Source organism: Poecilia formosa, unplaced genomic scaffold (assembly GCF_000485575.1).
Source record: "Poecilia formosa unplaced genomic scaffold, Poecilia_formosa-5.1.2 Scaffold245, whole genome shotgun sequence".
Taxonomy (NCBI): Eukaryota; Metazoa; Chordata; class Actinopteri; order Cyprinodontiformes; family Poeciliidae; genus Poecilia; species Poecilia formosa.
In genome coordinates, this window is record NW_006800184.1 from 551,627 (window position 1) to 578,553 (window position 26,927).

At 40.7% G+C, this 26,927-nt stretch overlaps 1 protein-coding gene across 9 annotated transcripts in view; it reads right to left on the minus strand.

Moving 5' to 3' along the window:
• Window positions 1–2,642: 2,642 nt before the first annotated feature.
• The window catches only part of myt1b (myelin transcription factor 1b), a 61,269-nt gene continuing 36,984 nt past the window's right edge, over window positions 2,643–26,927 (minus strand). For 4 of the 9 annotated variants that reach the window (XM_016680532.1, XM_007569747.2, XM_016680530.1 and 1 more), the window contains 16 exons: window positions 25,698–25,826; window positions 25,283–25,373; window positions 24,942–25,058; window positions 22,332–22,546; window positions 21,425–21,612; window positions 18,379–18,636; window positions 17,665–17,819; window positions 16,055–16,117; window positions 15,661–15,729; window positions 13,648–13,710; window positions 13,247–13,327; window positions 12,550–12,774; window positions 11,520–11,611; window positions 11,223–11,326; window positions 8,507–8,650; window positions 2,643–7,727 (listed from right to left, as the gene is read on the minus strand). In XM_016680532.1, coding sequence (XP_016536018.1) covers window positions 7,584–7,727; window positions 8,507–8,650; window positions 11,223–11,326; window positions 11,520–11,611; window positions 12,550–12,774; window positions 13,247–13,327; window positions 13,648–13,710; window positions 15,661–15,729; window positions 16,055–16,117; window positions 17,665–17,819; window positions 18,379–18,636; window positions 21,425–21,612; window positions 22,332–22,546; window positions 24,942–25,058; window positions 25,283–25,373; window positions 25,698–25,826 — 2,138 coding nt within the window. In that variant the 3' untranslated portion in view covers window positions 2,643–7,583. The remainder of the gene's footprint in view (window positions 7,728–8,506; window positions 8,651–11,222; window positions 11,327–11,519; window positions 11,612–12,549; window positions 12,775–13,246; window positions 13,328–13,647; window positions 13,711–15,660; window positions 15,730–16,054; window positions 16,118–17,664; window positions 17,820–18,378; window positions 18,637–21,424; window positions 21,613–22,331; window positions 22,547–24,941; window positions 25,059–25,282; window positions 25,374–25,697; window positions 25,827–26,927) is intronic. The other 5 variants (XM_016680534.1, XM_016680527.1, XM_016680529.1 and 2 more) reach the window with 4 other exon arrangements.

Here is a 26,927-nt window from a genome sequence, read left to right on the forward strand (position 1 = left end):
ATATATACTCACTAACGTTCCTAATATGCAAATCTACTCTCAATGATATTAAAGTGTGCTGAATTTTATGATATCCTCTTGTTCAGTGTTTGTGTTGAATTAAAAATGTACAGAAACTCACATGACTACATGCATGTAAATTCACAAATCGTCCACCAGATGTCAGTGGACAATTTGTGAAAGTCTGTATGTCTTGAATCAGTATAGAAGCAAAACTACCATGTTGATATTTTTTAAACAGTTGGGCATATGTTGTATTTGATTTAACTGACTTTCATTAACCTTTTAAAATAGGTGCATTAAGGCTCCCCCCCCCCCTACAAATTTTATTTTCTGCACATTATGCTGAGCAACATTAGTCTCTATTTTATAATTTGTCATAAACCAATTTCATAAGTTCTTTACCAAACCGGCCCCTCAACTGCAAACTGAAGGAGGGTTGGGTTTGGTAAAGAACCAGTTAAATTAGTTTATGACAAATTATAAAATAGAGACTAACGTTACTCAGCATAATGTGCAGTTCATATAATGGGTACTGGTGTTTGTTTTAAAAATTTGTTGTAAAAAATGTTTCCTGTTCTCAATAAGAAATGAAAGTGCACAATAGGACTAAAGGTTTGTGGAGTGACATTTATTTTTCATTTGCATCAATGCCTGCTTTTAGGAAAAATTCAATGGAATGTCAAGGGCCCACAGAAAAACAGTCAAGGGGCTCCATCTGTCGTCCAGACTAATCTGACCAACTTCCATATCTGCACTAAAGAAAACAGTTCCACTGAGTGATGGTCAGGGTGCTCAGGGTGATGTGAAGACATAGTTTTATTTCACAGTTTTGCATGAACATGAACTCCAAGAAGTTTGATTTTGCTCTCATCTGACCAGAGCAGCAACTTCTTCCACGTGTGTTGTCTCCCCTCAATCAATCAATCAATCAATCAATCAATCAATCAATCAATCAATCAATCAATCAATCAATCAATCAATCAATCAATCAATCAATTTACATGCTTATCCCTAGTGGGGCCACTAGGGGTGCTGGTGTCTATCTTAAGTGGTCAGTGGGTGACAGGGGGGTACCCCCATACAGATCGCTAATCGATCACAAGTCTCTCACCCAAATGGTTTGGTGCAAATAGGACATCTTAGGTTGGGGTTGAGCCCAAACCTAAGATTGAGCCCAAACCTGGATTTTGTACAGGTGTACAAATTTTGTACAGCATCTAGCCATGCAAAATTAAATATTTGTGAAAGAAAGGGTCACTCTCTGGTGCTCAGTGACGTTAAACATGGAATATGTCCTGTCATGGAACATCCTCATTACTGAATATGCCGCAGTCAAGTGTTAGTTAACAAAGGAGAACTGATTGGGAATGACAGCAATCTAGCCATGAAGAGGAAGACCACGTAAAATTACAAAGTGAGGTAAATCAGGGGAGTCAGGCAGCGACTTTGGTTCATCTGGCACACGCAACCAGCATTGGTGAAGAAATCCAGCGAACCTTTAGCCACTAAACTCGTAGCTAGAGGAGGGTCTGCTCAGCTGACATGTGTCAACCTCAGTGGCAGGGAAACATGTGGAACCATGGTTTCTCCCCTCAGCTCTGTGGTTGAGGCTCTTTTTCCTCAGATCAATGGCAGCAAGCAGCAGTGTGGCGATGGCAGTCATCTCTTTTAAGGAAATATGTGATTCAAAGATTCCTTCAGCAGAATTATGAATAAGCCAGGGTCAAGACTTATTCCTATAGCAGTAGATTTAGGAATAGAAATACTGGGTATGCAAACAATGTCATACATATTTGAGGTCCAGGACTTGTGGTAAGTGCCAGTCCCCCTTAGGGGAGTTGGTCCTTCTGATTCAGGAAGACGTCCTATGGGTCAGTCACTGCAGATTAGAAACCGACTTCCATTAGTGGCTCCTCTTTCTTAATGCAATGTCACATTTTCCCAGAGCGAAACTCTGCCTTGTCCTGCTAAAACTGAAAGGAGGTTATCGCAGTGCATTGTGGGATTAATAGTTCTCATACCAGCCTCCTTCCTCCTTGTAGTTCCTTCCTGGCTGGAGGCTCAACACTGTCTAGTTCAAAAGAGTTGAAGTTTTCTAGAACTTTGCGGCAAACAGCTGATCCTTCTCTGTTGCCAGTTTTACTCAGGCATTGAGGCCTGGTCATAAATGCTCACTCAAAGGCTCAGTTCAGCAGGGAAAAGGCAAGGATTTCACAGTAAGAACCTGCTTTATATAGGACAATGATATGTCAACAAAATCACAATGACTAGTTAGTTCATATGTTGACATGACTTGTTCCTGTCCCAGTTAGATCATTATTGAAGCATTATGTTGTCAGTTCGGATATATTTAGTCATACTCTGTGTACATGTGTCTTTATTAGACTTGGTCCTAGCACCGATCTATCGGTGAATGCTAATGCCAACTGCTCTATCACAATATCTCATGCTGATACTGTCACCAATGACAAGTATTCACACCCCCCACAGACTCTTTAAAAATATGCTTTTACCAGCTAAAACAACATCATATGAAATCCTTTGTATTAAAACTGTAATGTCCTTGAAGTTCGTTTGTGTGTACAGAAGAGGCGTAAATCAAGTATATAGAAATATGAATCAGACAGAAACACTAATGCTCTGTTCTATGAGTCTTTATTTGGGTTTTTTTTTATAGAGAACATTTAAAATGGTTCATACCCTCACAATAACTGACGTCAATTCTCTGCTTTATAACACTGACACAGAAACAGGGAACATGTTTACAAGTACACAAACACACATCCACAAACTTGGCCAATCTACAGTGTTATAACCCCCCCCCCCCACCCCCCCACCCCACCCACCCCACCCCCCCGTTCACCCCCCAAAAAAAAGGTTAAACAAAAACATAAATCCCTAAGAACACACAGCCAAGGCCTGTCCCACTTTACAAAACGGTGCAGTAGCAAAGGAACAACCACGTCTACAAAAGTAACTAAAATGATCACACATTCTATAGTAATGGAAGTGCTTGTACTTCTGGAAGTTTTGTACTATTTTTTTTCTTTTTCTTTTTAAGGATTTCAACTTCAGTGTCTAGAAAATCACCAGTAAAAATAGCTCATCTCTGTAAAAATGTGCTAGCAGGACAACCCTTGGCTGTGGAGTTTTTGTTGTTTTTTTTTTGTCACAAACTATTCTTCATTTTTAGAATCGTTATTAGTTTCGAAACCATTTTCAACTTCGATACAACAACAAATAACACTGTTTTTTTTTTTGTTTGTTTTTTTTTTTGTCTGGATACAAATATGTACAGAAACTTTTTCCACTTATGTCAAAATAATGCCCTGCACTCTGATGCATTATCTAGAGATGACTGCCAAGCTTCAGATCCCTTCACAGAAACTGTCCGTGCAGTTTTTGGTACCTGAATCGACAGAATGAGATCACAGTTTCTTCAGAGAGACGAAAGCTTTGAGTTTTCCCCTGTTACTCAGAGTGCTCTCTCTGTCTGTCTGCAGTGGACAGAAGAAGACACGCTTTATTCCACAGAGTAAAACTGTTAACCCACCCCCACCCGTTTCCCCCTGAAAGTCAGACATCTGGATCAGGACCGAGGATTTTCAGCAGTAATTGAATGGGTGTAAACATACCATATGTTGACATGAGTGGAGGGAGAAAGGCACACATGATAAGACCACACATATCTGAGAACTACGCCTGGGGAGGTGGGAAAAAAATGGGGGTTTCTTTTGGTTTTGTTATATTTTGGACAGCCTGATGAAAAAGTGCCACTCAGTTTTTTTTCTCTCTCTCTCTCTATCTGTCTCTCCTTATACATCTCCCCTTCACACTCACATTTGAAATTTTGGTGTTGACTGAATTCCCTGAAAAGTGTCGTCACATCAAATAAAATTGAGAGAGGGAGGGAGGAGGGGGGGAAAAACTGAGCCCCGTCTTGTTAAATGCTCTTTTTCGGATCAGAACAATAAAACTGACTCCATCACTCAGTACTTCTATGTAAATAGGAAAACATACAGTGCGTGGGTGCAGGACCGACCGTGGGCTGAGTTCGCTTTCTTAGCTGACTTTTTCTGTTTTTTTTCTTTTTACATTTTTTTTCTTAAAATGCTCTGCTTTCATGGCCTCAGTGTTCTTCATTTACATACCTCAGTAGACAATTTCATCAAGCAGTTTAAAAGGGGTCATGCCATATCAAATAGGTTAAAAGAATATTCACAGTCTTAACACTCTGGGTAGAATTCTTGTGCATTTCAAGAGGAAAAATACACTACTTTGTTAACCAAATGCATCCAAGCAATCTTTCTTGAGGAAAGACGCAAAGGAGACCCAGGAGGGGGTAAAGAGGGGCTGGAGCGACGGGGGGCTGGGGAGGAGCAGGGTTTGGGCTAAAAAGTCAGGAAAAGCTTTAACATTCTCTTGAGTGACGTCCACATATTTATGCAACAAACGCCTCCTCCGACAACAAAAGGGGAGGTTGTGCAGCCCGGCAAATCAATTTTCCACTCCCACGCGCTCGTCTCATTTCACACGAGGCCTTGATCCAGCCGCTGCGATTGCCTCTAGCCTCAGCTGACTGCTCGACCTGTGGCTATGCTCCGCTCTGCCGCAGGTCACCTGAGAACCAAGCAACTCCTTCCCGTCAATCTCTCTTTTGGTTTCCCAGAATTTGAAAAACGAAAATCCTGTAATTTCATGAAACTCAGGGATGCTGCGACGGCGCAGGGGTGGAGCGTGCGACCCATATACGGAGACCTTTAGTTGCAGATTCGAGTCTCGGCCTGTTGCCGTACGTCTTCTCTCACAACGAGCTTTTCCTGTCTGACCACTGTTAAATAAAGGCCGCTAGAACGTAAGAAGTAATCATAATAATTTCATGAAACTCTTCAGAGAAAACACAGGAAATTTCCTGATCTCAGATCTGTCCGACTTCAACTGCTGGCATCTTTGACGAGTTATTCAGAAAGTGCACATTCTACGCTGGCTAAGAGCACATTTACAACATGCCTTGGACATCAGAGTTACACGTGGGAATAGTTTCACCCCAAAGGCAGGTCACACTAACGTCTCCTACTGGTTTGTTTCAACACAAAAGAGCTCGGAGCGAGCAGGCCTTTACCATGAACAACACACAAGAAGAATATTCAGAAACTGCACAACGTCGTTGAACACAATGTGCAGAACATTATTCAGAGGCATCGTCTTTTTTTTCACTATACAGGAACTCACACTGACACTTAGGATTCAGGTTCAGCCGTAAACATGCAGCTGATGTTTAGCACACCTTCAGGCCAAAGACAAGACAGGTGGACGAAAAGAAGAAGAAGAAGAAAAAAACGAGACGGGAGGGGGGACGGAAACCGACGGGATCCAAAAGTACTGTTCCACTACCGTCAACGACTTCAGCTTGACTGAATGTTTAAAGCCACAGTTGAGCAGGTCTAAGTGATATTAAAGAAGGAGCAACCGCCTCCTCACAATGACGCACCCTTAACGTCTCGCCTGAACAGCTTCTGATAATACAAGAGAAGAAGAAGAAGTCAACAATTATACTGGAAAAATATATGTATGTTTATATTCATATATATAGCATCTTTAAAATCTATTTGTACAGAATGTATATATAGTGTACTTATGGCCATCTTGGCAGAGAAATAAAGGCATTTTGAAACAATCCGCGTTCTCTCTCGATGCCGTGGTCGTCCTGGGCAACCAGACATTCTTACATTGCAGAGATGCAGAGAATCAGGAAAAAAGTAAGCTCTCCTTTTTTTTCTTTTTTTTTTGCTCTTTTTCTTTTCTTTTTAATCAGTGGCACTTTGTGCATTGAAAAAAAAAATTAAAATCTAGAGTAAGGCTACAAGGGTGTGTGTATGTTTGAAGTTAGTCAAAGACAGAAAGGACCTTATTGTATCCTCAAGGGTTTGGATATGTCGCAGAATATTTTAGGAATCATCATGCATCCAGGCTGAAACACGGCCGGAAAAGCGCTCTGTGTGGAACATTTTTACGGACGATAAGAGAATAATTCGCAAAGCAGCCTCGGTGCATCGTAGAGGTTCTGGGTGAGCCAGTGCTGGCCGCTACAAAGAGCTTGGGAGAGGTACAAAACACTTTTTTTTTTCTTTTTAAGCTTTTTTTTTCCTTCACCTGACAGGAAGCAAATTAAAACACAGAAATGTGACAGTAACAGAGAAGTGAGTGCTTCTGTTGGGTTTACAATCAGCTGCTGGTTTGTCTAAGTACACGCCTAAGCAATCAAACAGTACTGGTATTAATGTCGTTTCTTTATTTAATTATTAGCAGTGGATTCTTTTTAAAAATCTTTTTTTTTAACTACTCAGACTCAACCGTCACAACACGCACATAAATAAGAAACAAAATAAATACACATCAGTCGACTTCTTTCTCATTAAATAAATAATAAATACATCGTTTTTCTTTTTCTTTTTTCCCTCTCGCCCGTGGGGGGTTTTGTAGCAGTAACAGGAAAAAAAAGCACAAACAAAACGGAGGAAAAGAAGAAGAAAAAAAAAAACCCAAAAAGATCATTTTCTTGTAAAATTATCAAAAGAATTTTGATTCCTTATAAAACATCTGCACGTAAAAAGTTAAAAAAACAAACCAAAAAAAAACCGTCTCGTCTGTCGTTATAGATTCTTAAGACATCTGCAGATTGGTTATCGGTAAAGTTGCATTTTTTTGTTTGTTTGTTTTACAAAACAAAGTTATTAATAAATAGATTGCTTTAAATAAATAAACCTCAATAACATAAAGGGCAATAAGTTACAATTTAAAAGTTCACAAGTTTAAATAATTCATATATAACAATAATTATCGTACCACAAAACTATTCATTGAAATGAAGTGCAATTCCTATGTTGATAAATACTATTGATATGACTAACCGAAGCTGAGATGTGTGCACACTACTCCTATCATCATTCCAGTAAAAAACAAAAAACAAAGAGGATTTGGTCTGCTGAGTATCCCGGCTGTTCTGAGATCTGCCTCACCGCTGCAGACACACACATTCAGGTGAGCGTGCGTCTCATTTCGCTGGGATATGTGTGTGAGAAGTGTGTGTGTGAGTGGATGCGGATCACACAGCTGGTGAGCGCCCCTCCCAGCCAACGCTACAGGACAGCGGCGAAAGTTCCGTCGTCCGGAAGCAGATCCCGCCTCCTCGTTCCGGTGTTCCGGCCCCGTTGGACGCAGACTCAGCAGGTAAACATACAGCACGTCAAAGCCCCTCCGATCTAGTTCCTACAAACATTATTCCTGCTTTTCCAAACACTCTGACTTGAAGGTTTCCTCCTCTGAATCTCAGAAGCAGCATGATGTGGATTTTGGTCGCTTTTTCTTCAACAGAGGTGCTCCCTGGGTTGATTTTGTTTGAAAATTTGCCGTTTATTTAAGTAACCTGAATTCCCTTTTTGTTTTTGAATCGTATTTAAATATATCGTTGAGCATTTCAGCATCTCTCCAACTCCCTCTCCCCACCCCCCTCCCCCGGCATCCAGCTCTCCAGCTCCAGCAGCCGTTTCAGATTTGCCTCCTGTGCCGCGCGTCCAGCCTCACACTTTGATGCCCTTCACAGCCTTGTTGATGCTCTCCAGTAAGGCCTTGTTTTCCGGGCTCTGGAAGCACTCCTTGTTGGTGTACATGTCGGTCAGGGTGCTGACGTAGTTGTCAAAGTTCTGCTCGGTGATTGGCTCCTGCTGCCACGCAAGAGAGATTGAGATGAGTGAGATAAGTGGAACGGTATCTGCATTTCTATTCACCGTAAAATTGCACAAATTTAAATTACAAAAAGAATTTAGCCTAATGGAAACATGCCAGTTTTGAAGAAAACCCTGATACTTTTTGATAAAAGGTTTTGAATTACAACAAGGTGGTTTTTCAGTCATATCAAAATGGATATATAATGATAGTGTTGCAATGGAAACACTTTTTTTCACACCATGAGTCATGTGATCACTAGCTGGATGTTACTACTGGTGAAAACGCCAAAGAAGACAACAGGAAGTAGTAGGAGAATGATAGTTTGTGTTTCCTTTTTTTCGCTTCAATAGAGCTCTCACAGCATCACAGAGTTCATAAAAAGTTGTGCGTCATTCAAAGTGTTGAATCCATAGCTCTTCTGTAAAATCGACAACATTTTCCCCAAAATCCTGCATTCTTAGCCGCTCTCAAGTAGGCGGGGCTTGTTGCTCTTACGCCTGAATAAGACGCAGACCTCTCCTGTGATGGCTGATAGATGATGAGCGCCATGGCTGAATTATAATTATATCCATATAACTGCTCACACTCATTGCTGCCATGATTTTTAATGACTTATCCATGAACAAGCTTATTTACTTGTGATTTTAATATAATTTCTTATTTAATGGTAAACACAGCAATTGCAAAGTTGTGTTTCTACGGCATTAGCAGAATCTAGACAAAGATTTGTGCACATCTGCAATGGAAACACAGCCTGTGACGTGAGAAGTCTCACCATGTGCGGCAGGCGGATGTTAGCCAGGCTGCGGATGAGGGCCCGGCTCAGACCGGACAGCTCCATGAAGAGGGCCTCGTTCTGCTCTTCGATCATCTTGTTCTCGTGCTCAATGCTCTTTAGGTTTTTTTCCATGGAAGAGATCTGCAACACAAAGTGCCATTTTCAAATTACAAAACCTTTCACTTAAGAAAGTTGTTTTTATCGGAGACCCTGTTCAGACCGGAGTAATGTCCACACAGTCAGATCCAGTCTAGGCCGCGGTAAGAGTAAATATATGGAGAGAAAATCGTATGTCTGTGCACAAGTAAATACTTGATTTGTAAACTGAGGGGGTTTTCACACATGATAGTCTGGTAGACTCGGTTTGATTGGAGACCAAAATGACATTTGTTCCATTTTCAGCTGCTGTGGTTCGCTTTCACACAGCTTTATGTCAAACCAAACCCTAACAACAACCTGCACTCCCCTCTCTCTCCTGTGGTGGCGCTGCACCAAGAACCACTAAAACAAATGAGACAAAAACTTCAGAAGAAGACGTAAGCACAAATTCCTTCTTCATGAAATGATGGAGCCATCTGATTTTAATGGTTGTAGCAAGTCTCTTTTTTCATTGGTGTACGGCTAAGAGACATTTCTGCCCCTAGAACTGCTTGTATGTTTGATTTGGTTGTATTTACCCAGAATGCCCTGTGCTATAGGCTGCTACCTGCTTTTGAAACGGTCTCTGGTCTACTTGGCATCAACATATGCATTCAAACCGCACCGGACTGCAGTTCTTATGTGGATGTCTAAAAAAATCGACACCTTGACATGTTTTAAATATTCTGCCAGCTAATGTAAAATGAATAGCTATTTATTTAAAGGGATTCTTTCTGTTTAAAAGTCTTGTAAATTGACGGTTAGCCAGCTAGTTAACTAACAAAAAAGATGTGCTGTCACAACTCTGGCTTAACTGATTAAATTCTAATGCAGTATGGGTGAGGAACGTTTCTTTTTTCTGATTGGAACATGGTTCTAAATGCCATGATGTATCATTAATAACTTGTCAATGACATCAAGAATAAGACGTGGCTGGGTTAAAATCATTTATGTCTATGCACTGACACTGAGCTATGTGAATTAATACAAGCTTTGTTATTAACTTCATTCACAGCACTTCTCTTAAGCATCATTGTTACACTCTTTAAAACTTTTGTAGCAAATAACTCCACCAAATATGCCACTCATATACAATTTAGCCAGGATAATGTCTAACACAGAACTGCCAATGCCTTGTTTGTTACTCAGGTCAAAGGTCAAATGGTGATGTGGCTGCATGTTGGGTTATTTTCGCCGGTATAGAGGGTAACTCAGAGGGTAACTCAGGACGTGTTTTATTGTACCAGGGGTGAATAGTTGGATTTGGTGAGTTTTGTTTTTATCTGAATCAGCTGGAATGGATGTCAGCATCGAGGTAAAACATGGTCTGACAAATCCACAGCATTTGGCTCATTGTGGCAACACAAAACAACGTGAATGTCTGTAAACTTAAGGAATTTGAAAGGACAGACTCAGGTTGTCGGTTGTGGATGTGTTAGATGGTGAGGTCGTTACACACACTTCTAGTTTTGTGCTAAACATGCTACAGAATTACATCGTATATGTGGGTAACTTATCCATTAGAGATGGATGACAGCTACTTGAAATTTCAGCTATCATCAGTTATATTTTTTGGTAATTATTATCTTAAAGATAAAGTAAGCCATGAAAAACAAATATGTCACAAAAATAACAAATCAAACTACCCATTATGGAATAAGTGACTTCAGTACACTGGGTACATTAACACTAATACCACTAAGCATTCAAACATATATTGATATAGTATATTGATAGTTACTGATCCACTCGTGAGAACAAGTGGAAAAATGGTTCAAGCATCAAAAATAACAATCCAAGCAACATTGTCACTTTTCTTGTGTTTATAAACATCATCGTCTCCTGCCACGAATGTCCCAGGTAAAGTTAAACTCCTCCACGTTCTGGTTACTGAATTAATGTAAATAATCTCCCACTCATATGAACATTTACAGTCGTATCCAAAAAATTAGAATACAGGTTCTGATGAGGCTCGGTTGTCAGATTTTGAAAAGAGCTTAGGCAGGTATTAAGCATATTTTTCATTGGATTCCTCTCATTTTGCCTGATGACATTTAACCCTGAACTTTTAAGCAAGATATAGGAGCTTGTTTAGAGTCAATCATTCCTTAATATTAATCTTTATTTCACTTATAACATGGCAAAAATGTTTGTTTATGAGTGAAATAATCTGCCAATGGAACAAGTCATTTTTAAAATTAATGTTTTAGAAATTGTTGACTTAAAACAAGTTCCTATATCTTGCAGAAATTTTACTTGTACATTAGTTTTGTCTTTTTTCCAAGTGCACCAAGATATTTGCATGAAAAACAAGGTTAAAAAATATACTTGGTAATATGTTGTGTTGTTGCAGTGTCTGATTGTTTATGTTAACCTGAAATAAATAACGTCCTTTAATCAGAAACAGTTTTTAATTCTCTTGTTACTGTGCATTGAGTTGCATTGCTCATATTTGCTACTTTTCTTTAAATTTAAATAAACTGACAGGTCTATTTCAACATGCATACAAGATCACCTACAAATTATGTTAAGCATTATGTGTACCATAAATCACCTGCATTTCAGTGACACCCACCTGAGTTTGCAGATTGACCATGTCGGCCTCCATTTCGTTGTTGGACTCGTTGAGGTCGTTTATTTCTCTGTTGAGCTGCTTGATCTCCTCATCGTTGTCCAGAACTAAAACAGAAGCGCAGACATGTCAGTGAAAGAGGAAAACCTGAATATAAGCAAGATAACCGCTTACTCCCATCAATTCACTCAACTACAAATGTAGATATCGTACACCCTATGATGTATTGTTCTGTGGTTTTCTCAGTAACCCCTCCTTTGTAACATGAAGGCATTAGGATGTTAAGTCCAAACATCATACCGTCAGTGGCTCTGAACTTGGTGCTCATGTATTCCTCGGAGGGGAACTTGGCCTTCTTCTTGGCGTACAAAGCTCTAGGACATCCTGAGAGGCTGGAGAGAGAGAGAGAGAGAGAGAGAGAGAGACAGACAGACAGACAGACAGACAGGGTCGTTAGTCTGAGCTGACCTATCAAGTAATAAAGACACCTGTCTACTTTCTAGACTCAGCTTAAAACTTTCGTTTTTCATAAAGCTTATAGTTAGACTGGTGCAGATTATCCTGAGTTATCTCTGGAGTTATGCTGATGTAGGCTTAGGCTACTGGAGGACAAACTGACCACTTTTTCTCACTTTCTCCTTTTACTCCTCTCCAATTTGCATTATTTACTGTTATTTCAATGATTAACTTTATGTTTTCTTTCAGGTATTTTTTTTCCCTCCATGGAAGCTACACCTGGTCTGGCACTCCGTTTGGCTGATATAACGTTATGTCAGTTGATATAATGTTATATCAGCTGATATAACGTTACCATGAACTAATCGTTCTCCCTCTCCTGTTATTAACTTTTTACTTTCATGAGCACCATGAAGTCATCACAACATGGCTCCTCTATTAACTCTTTAACGTTTTTACCAGCGTTGCACTGAGAAGTAGCTCGTCTGAAGAGCTCAGCAGATTAGCAATTCCACCAGGTGTTTGCTAATTGCTGCTGGCTAGTCTGAAGGAGCTGAGTGGGGGAGTCATGGAGGAGGGCTGCTCTGTGAGGCCGAAGCTTGGGAACTGCAACTCTGAGGAGGAGCTGCGCCTCGAAGGCGGTGCTATGACCACTCAGGCGTTTCACACAGCTGAATGGTTGCCATAGAGATTAAAGAATTTCTTAAGCATGCATGAAAGAATCAAAGCATCCAGATATGTTTTGCATGATAAGTAAAGCTCAAAAAAAGTAGATTTTACATAATACTGCCCCTTTAAGAGAGTCCTGCTAGAGAAACAAAGCTAAGCTCAAGTTGTACCATAAAACAGCTCGGCTCGTCTGCGTGCGGCTCACCTGCGATGTGTGAGGAAGCTGCCGTTGGCGTGTCCGGAGCCGTCACAGCCGGGGGTGGGGCAGGTGGGACCCTCTGTCTTGAATGCCTTCCAGTTGAAGGGCATCCCATTCAGGAGGCCCTCCTTCTGCCTGCGGGCAGCCAATGGGCAGCCGTAGGCGCTGCGGTGCGTGGCGTACTTGCCGCTGATGTGGCCCAGGCTGTCACAGCCCGGCACGGGGCATCTGCTGGGAGTGACGGAAAGACATCGAACAGAGAGAAAAGAAGAAGAAAAAGAAATGTTTAGGGGATTAGTACTCAAAAATATTCAAAAAAAGTTATTTTTGGGGATTATTTAACAGATATGCACTTTAAATTTTTTGGATAATTTTTTTATGTATTCTTGCTGTAGTAATATTACTAGTATATGTTATCAGGTTTAATGTTTTATGTGGAAATGCAGCATGTATCCTCCATGCACTGTGCTCTACATCACTCTAACATGAACTAGACTAACAGTCAGTGTTTGCAGCTGGAGTGCTTCATCAGTGAGGGCGATTACTGCTGGGTTCACCTAAAGGCCAAGGTCAGCACCTCCACATAAGACTCACAGTGACTGTCCTCTCTGTGCTTCTCTGTCTCTCTGTCCTTTATTCAATTTTACTCTTTACCGTCAGTCATGCTAAAAGCAGACGTTATGGCTTTCTGAGCGGTACGAACTTTAAAAGCTCCGAGTCCTCCTGGTTGTCCTTGGTAGGAGTTTTAATTCCACTTTTCTTGGCACGCGGGCACCCAGAGAGACTGAAAACAGAAAGTATGGAGTTGATAACAGAGGGTTGAAAAACGTTACGGTAAGGTGACTGTTGCATAAAGGGACAGAACATGAGAAGGAAGGATATTCTTTTAAAAAAAAAAAGAAAGAAAGAGGTCCAACCAAACGAAAAAAGAAAATCAAATCAAAAACGCCTGAAAGATGAGGAAATGTGGATGTGGTTCCTGTCTGACTCTACCATGAGCTATCACTAGGCCTCTCTGACTGACTGACTGACTGACTGACTGACTGACAGACTGACTGGTTGTGTGTTTTGTTGAAGAAGCTCTTTGCTCAGTGTGTTGGTTACCTTCGGTGAGAGGCGTAGTTTCCTGTGATGTGACCCGAACCGTCACATCCTGGCGTGGGGCATCTGGGAACGGGAAGAGTTTCATATTTAGTGTTTAGGAAAGGAACGCCAAACCTTCCCTAAAGGTGACAGAACTCAGCTGAGACAGCGAGAGAAGATGGCTTGTTACTACACCCTGCAAAATGTGTTTCGGATTTTTATCACTTCGCAGTCACTAAATTTCGAAGTCAGGAAGTGGAAATAAAAGAGTCCATATGTTGAGAAAAAAGGCAGATGAAAGCACCTTTTGGGTTGTGTCTGGCTCATCTAAAGACTGACATTTTTCTTTGGAAGATGACTCAAATTCAGTCAGATCGGATGGAAAGCCTTTGCGAATACCAAAGAGAGTAGTAGCAACTCTTGCTACCAATTGGATTTTGTCGCAGACTTTGACTAGGCTGTTTGAACACACGAAAATGCTTCGTCTTAAAACAGGGTTGTCAAACTCATGTTCATCTTGGGCCCTTTGAGGTAATCATAAATTACCTCAAAGAGCCGGTGGTGGCAGAACGCAATGATAAAAATACCCGTCAGCAAACTGTTAAATCACTTTGAAGTGCTTTTCACATTGATGTACACACAAACTGATTTGGTTTAGTTGATAAAATAATATCTAAGCATCTTTTATCTTGAAGATCCTCCAGTATACCAGACAAAGCAAAAGCCTCCTCACAGCAAAACACTCCCATCACCATGTTTGTCTGAGAGGATGGTGTTATTTTAACGTCACCATTATGCAGCAAAATAACAATCCCAACAAAGCACATTGAAGTTAGTGATGTAACATGTCGTAAAGTGAAAAGAGTGTGAATACATTTGTGTTTTACTTGTATCACATATCTCAAACATGTTGGAGTGACTTTGAATTTCACTTTCTCCACTGCGACTGAAACTGTACGTTCATTAAGACCCGAGGATATTATCTACTATCACAATAACTCTGACAATGGTAATTATTCAGTATAAAGAAAAAGTTTGCAAACTCTGTACCAGAGCAGCACTGACTGCAGTTTTCTGACCGATTGCCATTTACCGACATTTAAAAAGCCTGACCACACAATTCAGTATTTGCCCAATGCTGATTTTTTTTGTCTGAAATGTTTCTAAATATAGCAAGAAAGTCACTGACTACACCACAGTGGGGTGACTACTGTTAAATGCAAACATGCAGACATGACCTGGTGGGCGGGGCCAACAGTCACACCTCTCTCACAGCAAAGCAGTACTGGTTAATTTTTAGACCTTTGCCAAGGTAGATCGGTGGATAAGATCTGCTTCATATGTACGTGTCAGCCCTTCACTGATCTGCCAAAATTAAGGAAATCTGGTCTGATTTATCAAAACAACCCTACTCGATACCAAATATTACTAATTTTCTGTCAGAACTAAAATTTCTGTGTGAATCCTTCATTTTGATTAATAAAAAACAGAGCAACATGTTTCTTTTTAAATACATAAAATATTTTCCCAAAACCTCTGACTAATGTTTTATTTAATCAATTACTTAGTTTTTTTGTTTGTGATTTTCCTTTCTCTTGCTACATTTACTTATCTTGGAAGAATTGTATTATTGTATTTCCTAGCCCTGAAATATGTTTTTCTTCATCTTGCTTAAATTTAACCTTCAATTCTCTCACAACTGATTCTCTACACGTTATATCATATCTGTTGTTCTTTCATGCAAAACCTGTTTGTTTTGTGCATTTTTGCTCAATAAAGATAAAAAATTAAATGAATTAAATTTAAAAAAAATGTAATTCAGGCATTTTTGACGCAACTTTTTATTTTGTACTTATTCACATGAGCTGAGTGATTTTAAAGCGAGCAGAGACCGATCTGCAGAAAGACACACAATGACAGACAGCAGAGACAGCAGTTGAGCTAGCGTCAGCAGAGCGCAGCGCTGGACGGTGTCAGTAGCAGTGCGCCGAAATGACAGTGAAAAAGCAAAACGAAGGTGAAGAGCAGACATACTTGAGTTCAGGAGTGTGGGCCGCCATGAGGGACCGAAGGCTCTTATCAGCGAGAGGACACCCAGACAGACTGAGAGAGGAAAGGAGAAACAGTGAAGGAGAGGACGAGGAAAGCGAGAGGGGAGAAAGACGTGAGTGAAGGGAAATCCAGAAGGCAAGGCTTACCAAGGTCATTTAGGAGTAAGAGGGCAGACAGAGAGAAGTAAATCACTGATAAGTATAAAATTCATTGACAGTCTTTGCTTTAGGGCTCACTCTGGCAGGTCAGATCAAATCAAATGTTTGGTTTTGGTCTTTAGTTGGGCTCAGAGACTCAGCAGCGCTAACGTGTCACATTAGTGCTAGCAGAGCGGGAGCCGCACACATTGGGCTAGCAGGCTTCAGACTGAACATACCTGCGGTGGGATGCGTAGTTCCCTGTTATGTGGCCGCTGCCATCGCAGCCGGGTGTGGGGCACCTGCAGAGGGAAGCACAGAAGTGCAAGGAGGAGAAGAGGGAGGCAGAGGCTAAGAGTTAGAACAGACAAGCACAAGAAGAAGAAAAAGAAGAAGAAGAAAGCACAGATTCCTGGAGGAGACGAAGAAGCTGCCCTTAATGCATGTAAACCTGACCGTTTTTATGAAGTAGTTACCAAAATAAGACTTATATTACTGGATCTAGCAAAAAAACAAAAGAAAAAAGAAAGAAATGTGTGTGGTGGTTTCCCTTTAAAAAATTGTGCTGCTAAAAGGAAATCCGAAGGATGTGTAAAACTATCTATTAAAATTAGTGGAGCACCGATACATCAGCCAGTCGATAAATCAGCCCCGATTTCCTTGGCGAGCGGCTGATACTTCCAGGGAAATCGATCTGATCCACCATTCTTATACTCCACTCTAATCTACATCCACAAACGTCTGAAAATAAGCCCTGTCCCCTTTTGCTCTGCCATGAGAGAGGACTGAGTGACAGCTAAGGCGGCCCACCGCTGTTGCCAACTTAGCAACCTTGTTGCTATGCTTTTCAGACCAAAAAAAAAATCAACATTGGCGAAAACCAGAATCAGCACGTCAGGCTCTTCAAAGATCGTTGATCGGCCAGAAAACTTCAACTGGTTCATCCCTGATTAAAATAATAACAATTTTAATCATGTATATTAGTTTCCAAATATAATGTGCATTAATGCTTCATTTCTATTGAAAATTGTCTTTATATTTTAATCAAAGATTTTGTTGACTATGCTAGTCATCATAACTAGCATAGCCTCGGTGCTAATGCTTTAGTCAGACTTGCTAGCAAGCTGCGCTTCTTTCTCTCTACAGCGGCCAATGAAAGGCACATGCTGCTTATGACGTTAGCCATCTTTTTACAATTTGAATTTTATTTCTTATTTGTAAAACAAAGTTTCTGACTCTTTTCAACAGGGAGAAAAAAAACTTTACGACTTCATGAAATAAACAGTGAAGGTGTTTATTTGGCATGATTCTGCTGCCGTACGGCACTTAGCAGAGGTGTCTGCTTTGATAGAGGAGATCCTCTGCATCCATAAAAGTGGTTTGTGTTTATTACTGGCAGCAGCTGTGAATCAGTCGTGGCAATTTAGTGCCAATCGATCTGAGCTTGAAGGTTCTAAATGTATGCGATTATGGATCGAGAGATAATGCATTTTTGCTGTTATCCTATTTCTCGTGAGCCTCTCGTTTTGTGAGAGCGCGGCTTGATTTTCAACTATTTCTACTCAGAAATATGTATTAAAATCTACTCAAGTAAAAGTTTTGGGGATTAAATTGAGTAAATGATGTTAAATAAAAAATGTTTCATAAGCGTGGATGTTATAAGTTGAAACAGCATGAAGCCACCGAAAGCTAATTTTAATTGCAGAGATATTCGAATCATACTCAAAATGAAAGTCGTCTCAAACACAAAAAGCACAGATTTTGAGTTGAACCACTCTTTGGAGTGCTAGGATGTCATAAAAAATGCACATAACGAGCCTGTCGAACTATTAGTGTACCGGTTACTCACGAGAGCAGCTCTTTCTTGCTGTCCTTGGGCTGAAACTTGACTTTGAAGCTAGGGGTCGTGACCTCTCCTGGGTACTTCCTGTCCTCCAGACAGTCCTGCATCATGTCACAGTCCTCTGGGTCAGATGAGACGTACGACTGACCCGTGTGTTCCATCTAAAAAAAGGACATACCACCAACAGATACGATATATTAACTCAATCTCTGACGATTGTTTCCATGAGTCACTTTGCTGAGGCGTAAACAAGCAAAGAAAACACGTAACAGAAAAACTTTGCAAAACTCCAAACAGACACGACCCCCTTTTATTCTTTTGTAGACTCAATGTTTCCAAATGCAAAGTGTCCTCATAAAAAATTAACATCCAAGGCCCTTTATATTTCTTTTGAAAAAGTTCAAAGCAGTGAAAATTAGCATATGCCAAATCCTGGATGGTGCAATGCACCTGACACACCACCTCTGCTACACAGTGCAATGTTTTAACCTCGTGGTAACTCTTGCATTTCACTGAAATAAATGAATAATAGAAAGAGGAGAAGCGGGACAGGAAATAAGAAAAGGCGATTAGACAAAGAAAGTGATGTAAACAAGAAGTTTTCATTCAAAAGGCTTGAGGGCTGTTTCGTCTATTGTTATTTATGCCGCAATAGCTCCTCTGTGACTAATGCAGCAGGAAACGCAGTGTAATTGAAAGCGGCCGTTTAATTGCACTGACCTCGTCTGTTTCCTCCTCCCTCTGGCGATTGGGTTTGGTGAAATCCAGAGGTCCCTCCCAGTCTTCCTGCTTGTATGTATGAATGTTCGGGGACGTCATTCCACTGTTTCCGCTGTGATGGAACGAAGAGGAGGAGGACGAAGACGGATCCGGGGAGCGGACCCCGGGGCTGGTGCCGGACACGCTGCCCTCCCGTTTTATAGGCTTCTTCATGCTCAGGTCCAACGTGCCGTTCTCATCCACCTCAATGTCCATTTCCTGAGTGGAAAGCAGAGAAGCACAGCTGAATGAACAAAACGAGTCAAAACAAAAACAAAACAGTCAGGCTTTTTTTTTTTTTACTTATGTGCTGTAGGGCGATATTTACCTGTTATTATTAGAAAGGCAAGCAAAAACTGGCAGGTCGCATGGACCTGTCATAGTAAAATATTCTAGAAAGAGACAGCCTAAGTTATAGTTACGGCACATTAATGAGTGATTTAAATGTCTAACCTGTAATTGAAAATCAGAGCTTTTTCCAATCAAAGGAGTGAAAAAAAAGAAATATCTCATGATGTAGTAGTGAACTTCTACATTTTTAAGTTTGCAAAAGAGAAAATGCAAAAGTCATTCAGCTATTATCTGTGTCATAAAATATTAGATGAAACATGCTGCAGTTCTTGTAGCTAGTCTTCATCTACACACCTTTCTGTTCAACAGCCTGGAGGATTTCACTGCATTTGTAGATTTTCAGTGATGGAGGGAGACATCTGTGCAGCTTTGAGCTCTGTTACTGTAGTCATTTTATTACTAACATGGTTCCATTTAAAATTGATCCAGAGTCTGAAAAAATATTCTATATTTAAGTTGTTCATTGTAGTTCTTTAGGAGGAATCAGAAGATAATCAGTAATACCAGGCATGCTTCACAATATCTGTGGTAGAATATCAACCACACAGTCTCTGATTGATGCATCTCTATATAAGCCACCTTAAAAATAACTTTTATGTTTATTTAAGTATAAAAAATGTTGCTCTACACATATCAAGTTACTGAAAAAGATATATTTGTAAGTATTTTTGTCAGGCTAAACACCCAACTAACTAGCTAGTCCTCTGTCTTTAGCTCAAAAACATTTGAAGAATAGTAATAAAAAAACTGTTTCAGTGTTGCTTTACAGAATACTTTAATTAATACGAACAATAAAAAACTCTGCCTGTTAGGACGCATAATCAGCAGCATGACATTTAGCTTAACTCAGCACTGTGGCTAATTAGCTTTTAGCTAACTAAAAACATTTCCTGTTGCCTCAGAGGCTGTATTTGCTTATGAATACACAATCAAATACATTGCTTATGTATTATTGTATTGTGATTGTTTAAATAGATAGATTGGTTACATTGTTCAGCAAAAGGCCTTACTTAGACATTTTACATGGCATAGCTAAAAAATCCTTTTGTACGGAAGAGCATTAGAGCCATTGGAAAAAAAAGAATTCTGACTTCTCAGAATTCAAACTTTTTTTTTGGACTTCTGAGAAAACAAGTCAGAATTCTGACTTTACGTTTCACAATGACAAAAAAACATTAACATTTTTTGCTTTTTTGGCCGTAATCCTCTTCTATCCTTTTGGGACGTATTAGCTAAACATGCTACTAGTGTCAGATAACCATTTTAAAATACAGCTAAAAAAAGATAGATAGATAGATAGATAAATAAAATCATAAATTGATATATTCACCAGTCTTAGCTTTTGTGTCTGTTCATCTTGTCTAAATGTTGTCTTTCTACCTGCTACCAAGGAAGCACTTATTTAGTCCTAAAGCAGTTTATGCACTTTGTCGTATCGATTCCACAGAATGCCAACTCGGCTATCCAAGGTATTCCGGTGCCAGTAGCGCTGACATAGTGCTTGAAAACTCCACACTTCATTTTAGCGCTGGCAGGTGAACAGAAGCACAGGGTTGAACCGGGTTGTGTTTTCATGTCAAATGCTGCTCATATAGCCTGGTCAAGATCTAAAAATATCAAAGCATTGTGAGAGGAAGGAAGCTAGCTGGAGCAGTTCCCAGAGACGTCCCGGGTTGATGAGCACAGTGTTCCGGTGCTTTAGTATTGGATTTCAACTGACTCCAACTCTGATTCCAGATCAGTTCCCAGCTGATTTGCTAAGCCTGCTCTTGGAAAACAGCCTTGCTGAATAACACCTTGGTTTGCTTTGCTGCCAGAAACACAGATTTTCTTTTTTTATCACCCTGAAACCATGCTAAGAAACCAAAAAAAACTGATGAAGCAGTCACTTTCTCTCCTCATGCGAAACAGAAAGGCCATCCAAAATCACAATATGGGAGAAAGCGATATTGTAACAATAATGTTTCCTGTTGCAAAGAGAGGGAAAGGAGTAGCAGAAAAAAAAAATAAAGACGCACAGGCACACATAGAAAAACGTACACCTCGGTTTGGGCAAAAAGTGATGGAGATAAAGCGGAGTACAACAAAAAAAAAGGATGCTAAGAGAAAATTAAAGAAAGAGTGACGGGGGTGGAGAAGCAGAGTGGGAGATCCGTCCAGCAGATAATGAAAAAAGGCTACCTGGTGGAAAAGTAATCCAGGGAACTGGCAGTCAGCCAAATTCAATAACAACATGAAAAGTGTGTGGGATGGAGGGATGAAACGATGAAAGAGGATAAGAGAGGTGATGCAACTGAATCTCAACACCGTCCTGTTGCTGTAAGCCAATGCCTCCTGATGATATATTCATGTGGAGATGATGGGGAAAGAAAAAAAATGATGGAGAGGGAAGGGCACACCCACTGTTATCCCTTCCAATCTCACCAGCTGCGGCCTGAAATGTTTTATCTGAACTGCAGTCAGCTAATGATCCTTCTGCAAATGCACTAGAAAGAAGACCAGGGCAGCACTTGAAATGTTTAAATAAGCTTAGAGTGCTGATGAGAGCACATGTTTATCACTTATCACTTTATCATTTTCATTTTCTGCTTTGCTTAATGACTCTCAAAGATGAAGGCAGTGATGTGGGTCTGGGATTGTTGCAGAGAGAACGTACCTTGGTTTGCGGTTTGATGCTGAGGTTCTCGGGTTTCTCCCAGCAGCGAGTGGACAGGTTGAGGATGGCGGTGGCGGCCATGTGAGCAGCTTCGGCATCGTGGGAGTAGTCGTAGGGGAGGGTGGCGCTCTTCCCGTAAGCGTGGAGGCTCAAGGTGGGAGAGGACGACTTGGGGAACGAGGGCTTGGCTGCAGGAGAAGAGATGGGAATGTTAACCAAGAAGACAATTCTGAATCACAAACAAATACCAAGATGGACATTTTACTGATGAGAGCAGTTTCGGAACAAGACAATTATGGAGGAATTTTTCTGCCATAATTCAAGAGCACACGTTTTTAGTCTGAAAACAGGATTTCATGTCTTTTGTTCTTAAAAACTTTTAAATATTTTTGCTTACATTTTTATTTTGAAAGCATGATTTCATATCTTCTCAAAACTTGTATTGATTGTACTCATTTTATTCTAATGGCAGAGAGGTTGCCAGGCGACTGTGCCACAAGGCGGTTCCGTGTTTTGTAAGCAAGCAGAGAGTCCGAGCGCAAGGAGAAAAATGGAGTATTATTTTTTTATGGAAGGTTATGTGAAGCAATTTCAACGTTTTGTAAGACCATGTCATGGCATTATTCTGATTTCAACCTGTTTTGAAAAAGATTGCTGCAAAATCGGTCATTTTAGGCCACGATAATCCCAAAAAACATTGCAACATCCGGGAGAGACTGAATAAAGCTTCAAAAAACACAAAACAGTCTAAGGATTTGTGTGAAATAATTGATTCTAAGACTAATTTCAGACTATGATCATTAACTGCTATTGCTTGTATAGTTTATAGCTCATGCCAGACGACCGTTGGAGATTGGCGCAACCCCTCGGACAGTAATCCAAACCCGAGAAAAGAGTCCAGTCGTACTTTTGAAGGCTTTGGGTGAAGTTTCGCTGGTGGTCATCTTTGGAGCAAGCGTGCGCTTTCCGAACACTTGAGCATCGAAGCTTGCATAATCGAAGGAGACCTTGGAGTACTTCTCCAGCTCCTTAGCCAGGTTGGCGCGTGGCGTCGAGGGCGCCATGTTGGGCCTGTAGTTGCCATACTGGGGCACCTCCAGCTGCTTCACAAAGCACATGGGCCTGCAGAGGGAAGGGGAGGAAGGAGCAGGACATCAGAGAGACGGATTAAACATGATTTACACCGGAATGAAGACAAAAATAAATAAAAAAAACAGAATTGATGAGAAAAGAAGACAGAAAAACAAAGTGATTGTGTAAAAGAGAACAAGAATGGGTGAATGAAAGTAGAATGAAATAGAACGAGCAGATAGGAGCACCGGTGTACTTAGCAGGAGTGCAGCAGGATTAAAAGCTCTCTTATCAGCAGAGGGCACATTTGCATGTTGTACAGCATGGAATTTATGAGCCTTAAGCCCTCTCGTTTTCCTGGAGAGCCCGGGCTTTTGTCAAACCTGTTGGCGTAAATCCATTGATAGACCAGGGAGTGAGGGAGAAGGAAAAAAAAAAAGAAAAAAGAGAGCGCTCCTCTTTTCTTCTCCTCTTGTTATTTTGCTCTGCAACTGTGATATGGCCACAGAATTCCCAATCTTTGGTCTCCAACCATATGCTTGTTAATAAACTCCATGACCTGGCCTGCAGTGTGAAGGAGGACCCTCATAACAGGAAAAAAAAAACTAAAAAACTTTCTACCAGCGATCACAGAGGATTTCCTTTTGTCTTTGTATCAAATCAACATGAATGCCATTAGAAAGAGGACTGCACCAGGAATCCAGCGTACACATAACAGACAAGCGGGCTCATTTCCATAACAATCTGCAGAAGGAAAACAAAGGGAGCCTTATTATGTTTTAATCCAACGCTTTGTCCGTCTAGTGAGGTTTTCCTCTAGGAAAGCAATTATTTTTTTCCCCATCCTCCTGCAATGCCCCTATAACTTTCATAATTAGCATATCAGCTGCATTATTAATTAAAATACCAGTGTGGGAGAGCATGGACTTAGCATAATGCCGGTGTCTGGTTGGTTTTAATTATCATTCTTTCTGCTGTGATCGTGGTGCCTAGCTGGTTTGGACAGATGACTGAAGATATAGAGATCTTAAAGTCTTAAAGTGACAGAATAGATCAGTCTGTGGGACTTTGTCAAAACTGAGCCGCTCACACAGGTCATCTCTGCATGTTGTAACTAAGGTCGTCAGAGGAGCAGCAACTCATGAGAGAACCAGTCTGCCTTTAGCTCTTCAGACAACAGCTACTTGCCAAAGTAAAGTTAAAAAAATGTAAATGTATATCCTTGTTACGTAGTATACTAATGGCTTTCTAACCATACAGCTGGACAGAGATTTAAAGAGGAGTTGCAAAAGCAAACGATATGGATTAGCGGTGCTTGCTAGCGACTGATTGAGTCATACAGGACATGTCACTGTGGAATATTATCTCTGCTGCTTGAAAAGCTAGCTGTTAGCATGTCATTACAGCAACAGTCTTCAGTCAGAGGCCTCTTCAGATTTGTTGCAACACTGACTGCTACTGGAGATCCTTCCTGTCCACAGCATCACCATCCACAATGACTCTTTTAAGATACTCGGATGATATGAGTTACAGAAATAAAATTTCATTTTTGGGTGATTGAAGTATTTTTGAACTGAATTGAATTTAAGATATTGATGTTTTCTGAAGCTGAAAGCACCAAGCATGACTCAACAGCCTCGTTAACAATGTTGTAGCTAAATAGTAAAAAAAAACAAAAAAAAAACTGCAAAAACACTTTCCGAAAGGTTTTCAGTCTTTTGATGAAAAGTAAAATTCACTTAAATAAATTTGCAGTTAATCTACACCTGTTAATACATCTGTTCATATGAAACTGGAGTAGATATACAGGGTGGCAAACTGATCAAGACATAAAAAGAGGGGTTGCATTTTAACAGGAGTTTAATGAGACACCTAGATCACAGTTTAGTAAGTAGCTCAGTTTTGGGCTCGTGGTTTGATATGTATTTAGTGCAAGAGAAAGGAAAAGACAAAATGTAGGTTACTTTTCAATTATTAATGCATTAAATAGTCCAGACAAAAACAGAGGCAGCCAAAAGAAAACAACCCCTCCAAATGGAGAGATGATGCAAAGGTCTGTAGCCATCTGCTGGAGAAATATTTGAATATCAAAATCGAGGTGTGTCGTGTTACAAAATAGCATGAACTGTAAAAAACAAAAGCAGTGTTTGTTTTAATTGTTTTGATTTGGCTTTATCTTATTGCAAATATAAATAGTTATGTAGAACTGATGTGAAGTAAAATGACTGATCCCTCGTAGTATGTAAAAACATGTGCTCACTCTGATTGAGTAAAAGAAGATCACCTTCATTCTCCATGTGATTGCATCCCCGCATTTCGGTATGAACACTTGGTACAGGAAGATACAACTCACTTTTTCCAATAGAAATCATTGAATATTTCAAGATCCATAAATTGCACTGTCGATGCTTAACCTGCCAGTTTGGACCTTAAAGGCTGCACCCACCTCAGCACCCTGTCGTTGGGGCTTCCTTTGAGGAGCTCGCTGCCCGGCTGAGCCAGGTGTTGCTTATCGTGGGTCTTAGAAAGCTTCTCCGCAGCAGCGATCGGGCATCCAGAGAGACTGGGAGGACGAAGGAGCAGAAAAGCCGATGAATTTTAAAAACAACGCCGAGCCGCTGACAACGCAAATCGACATCACACTGATGCAGGCCGACACATTTGCTGTCCTGCATGCATGCGCTTGCAAATCCTCAAAGGGAAATGCGTATGCTGTGCAAAAAGCCCATCCAGCAGAAACGCTCATAAACGACACAGATTAGCAACGGCTCAGACGGGATAGGATACCTGCGGTGTGTGTTGCGGTTGCTGTTTACGTGGCCCTGACCAGTGCAGCCAGGAGTCGGACACTTCAGCACATTTTCATGCATGGCCAGAACTGAGCAGAAGAATCACAGATTCAGAAGGAAAAAAAAAAAAACACAATCTAAACACCTTCATGCCCTCAAACTACCATCAGACAGGTCTTTCAGACCAGATTGGTTCTTTCCACAGATCTGCTATTTTACACTATCCAAGATTTTTTAATGCTGCAAGGGTGAACTAGAAATAATAATAAAACAGTGAAATCAAAATCAAAAATGTAGCAGCCAGACAGTCTTTTGAAACCACATGAAAAGCTGCCATAATGATTCTGCCATTGTGAAATTTCCTCTCCTCAGAAACGTGTTTGTATTCAGAGCGAAGACCAAACCAAACTCACTCTCTGGGGGGATCCTGTCCTTGTGCGGACAGCCTGACAGGCTACGGTGGTGGGGGTAGAGACCGGTCACATGGCCCGTCCCGTCACACCCCGGCGTGGGACACTTGTTCTCTCTCTTCTCCGGCCTCTCTGGAAACAGACAGACAGACAGAGAGAAAGAAAGAAAGAAAGAAAGAGAAATGAGAAGGGAAAGAATGAGGTGGGAGAGTGGGATGAGAAAGGAGGACAGGACCGAGTGGTTAATGCCATCAGACCGTCTGCTTGGCTGAGCGTGAAATCTAGACATATTTCAGACAACTGCACCACAGCAACACCATCTGTATCCCTTCACGTCTTAAGCATCTGTGTAAACGCACAAGGTGTTTTCTGGATTAACCTGAATGCAATTCTGCAAGTCTGCATAGATTATTGAAGACTCATTCTGAAAGATGCCCTGTTGCTATAGGGATGTGACATTTTCAGCTGTCTTGTTTGGTAAAACAAGGCATCCTTTATAAACTATCAATAATTAAAGAGGCTTGCTTTCACTTAGTTCTGGTGTAGGATGCAAAAATTCATCACAACTTCTATCTAGCTTCACTTTGTGGAGCCATCCTGTCTGGCATGATGGTTTGCTTTTACTTTCTTTTTCTTTAAATGGTGTCGTGTCGCAGGCAGTGAGGTGCAAAAGTCTCCCGCCCGCTCCCACTTCAAAATTTGTGGATTTTTCTGTGAAACACAACTTCAAATTATTCTTGGATGTTTCTGTAGAACATCTATAAAATATTCTGAAGACCAATATCCTACTTGACAGAAATTCATTTTCTTTGGCGCTGATTAGCTTCAACCCTAGTCCAGATTTAAGGAAGACTGTAGATGTTAGCTTCCATGGTAGCACCAAGATGGTTTCCACTATGTGCATTAATGCATATTAAGGAATTTGTAAACATTTTAGAGCACATGTGTCAAACTCAAGGCCCGCGGGCCACATGTGGCCCGCCATGTCATTTTATGTGGCCCCCCAGCGTTTTATAGGTCCATGATTGACTTAAAATAGGTTTTGAGCACGAATTGACGACAAACTACATCTCCCATAATGCATTCCGATTGTTACCAGCCAACATTACGGGTTCTCGCCACTAGAGAGCAGCAGAGTCACCTCAAGCTGCTTATTGATTTTACCAGCGAATAAAACTGAGACATCAACAAGCTAACATCAAAACGTCCAAGAAAAGAAAAATCGATCTACAA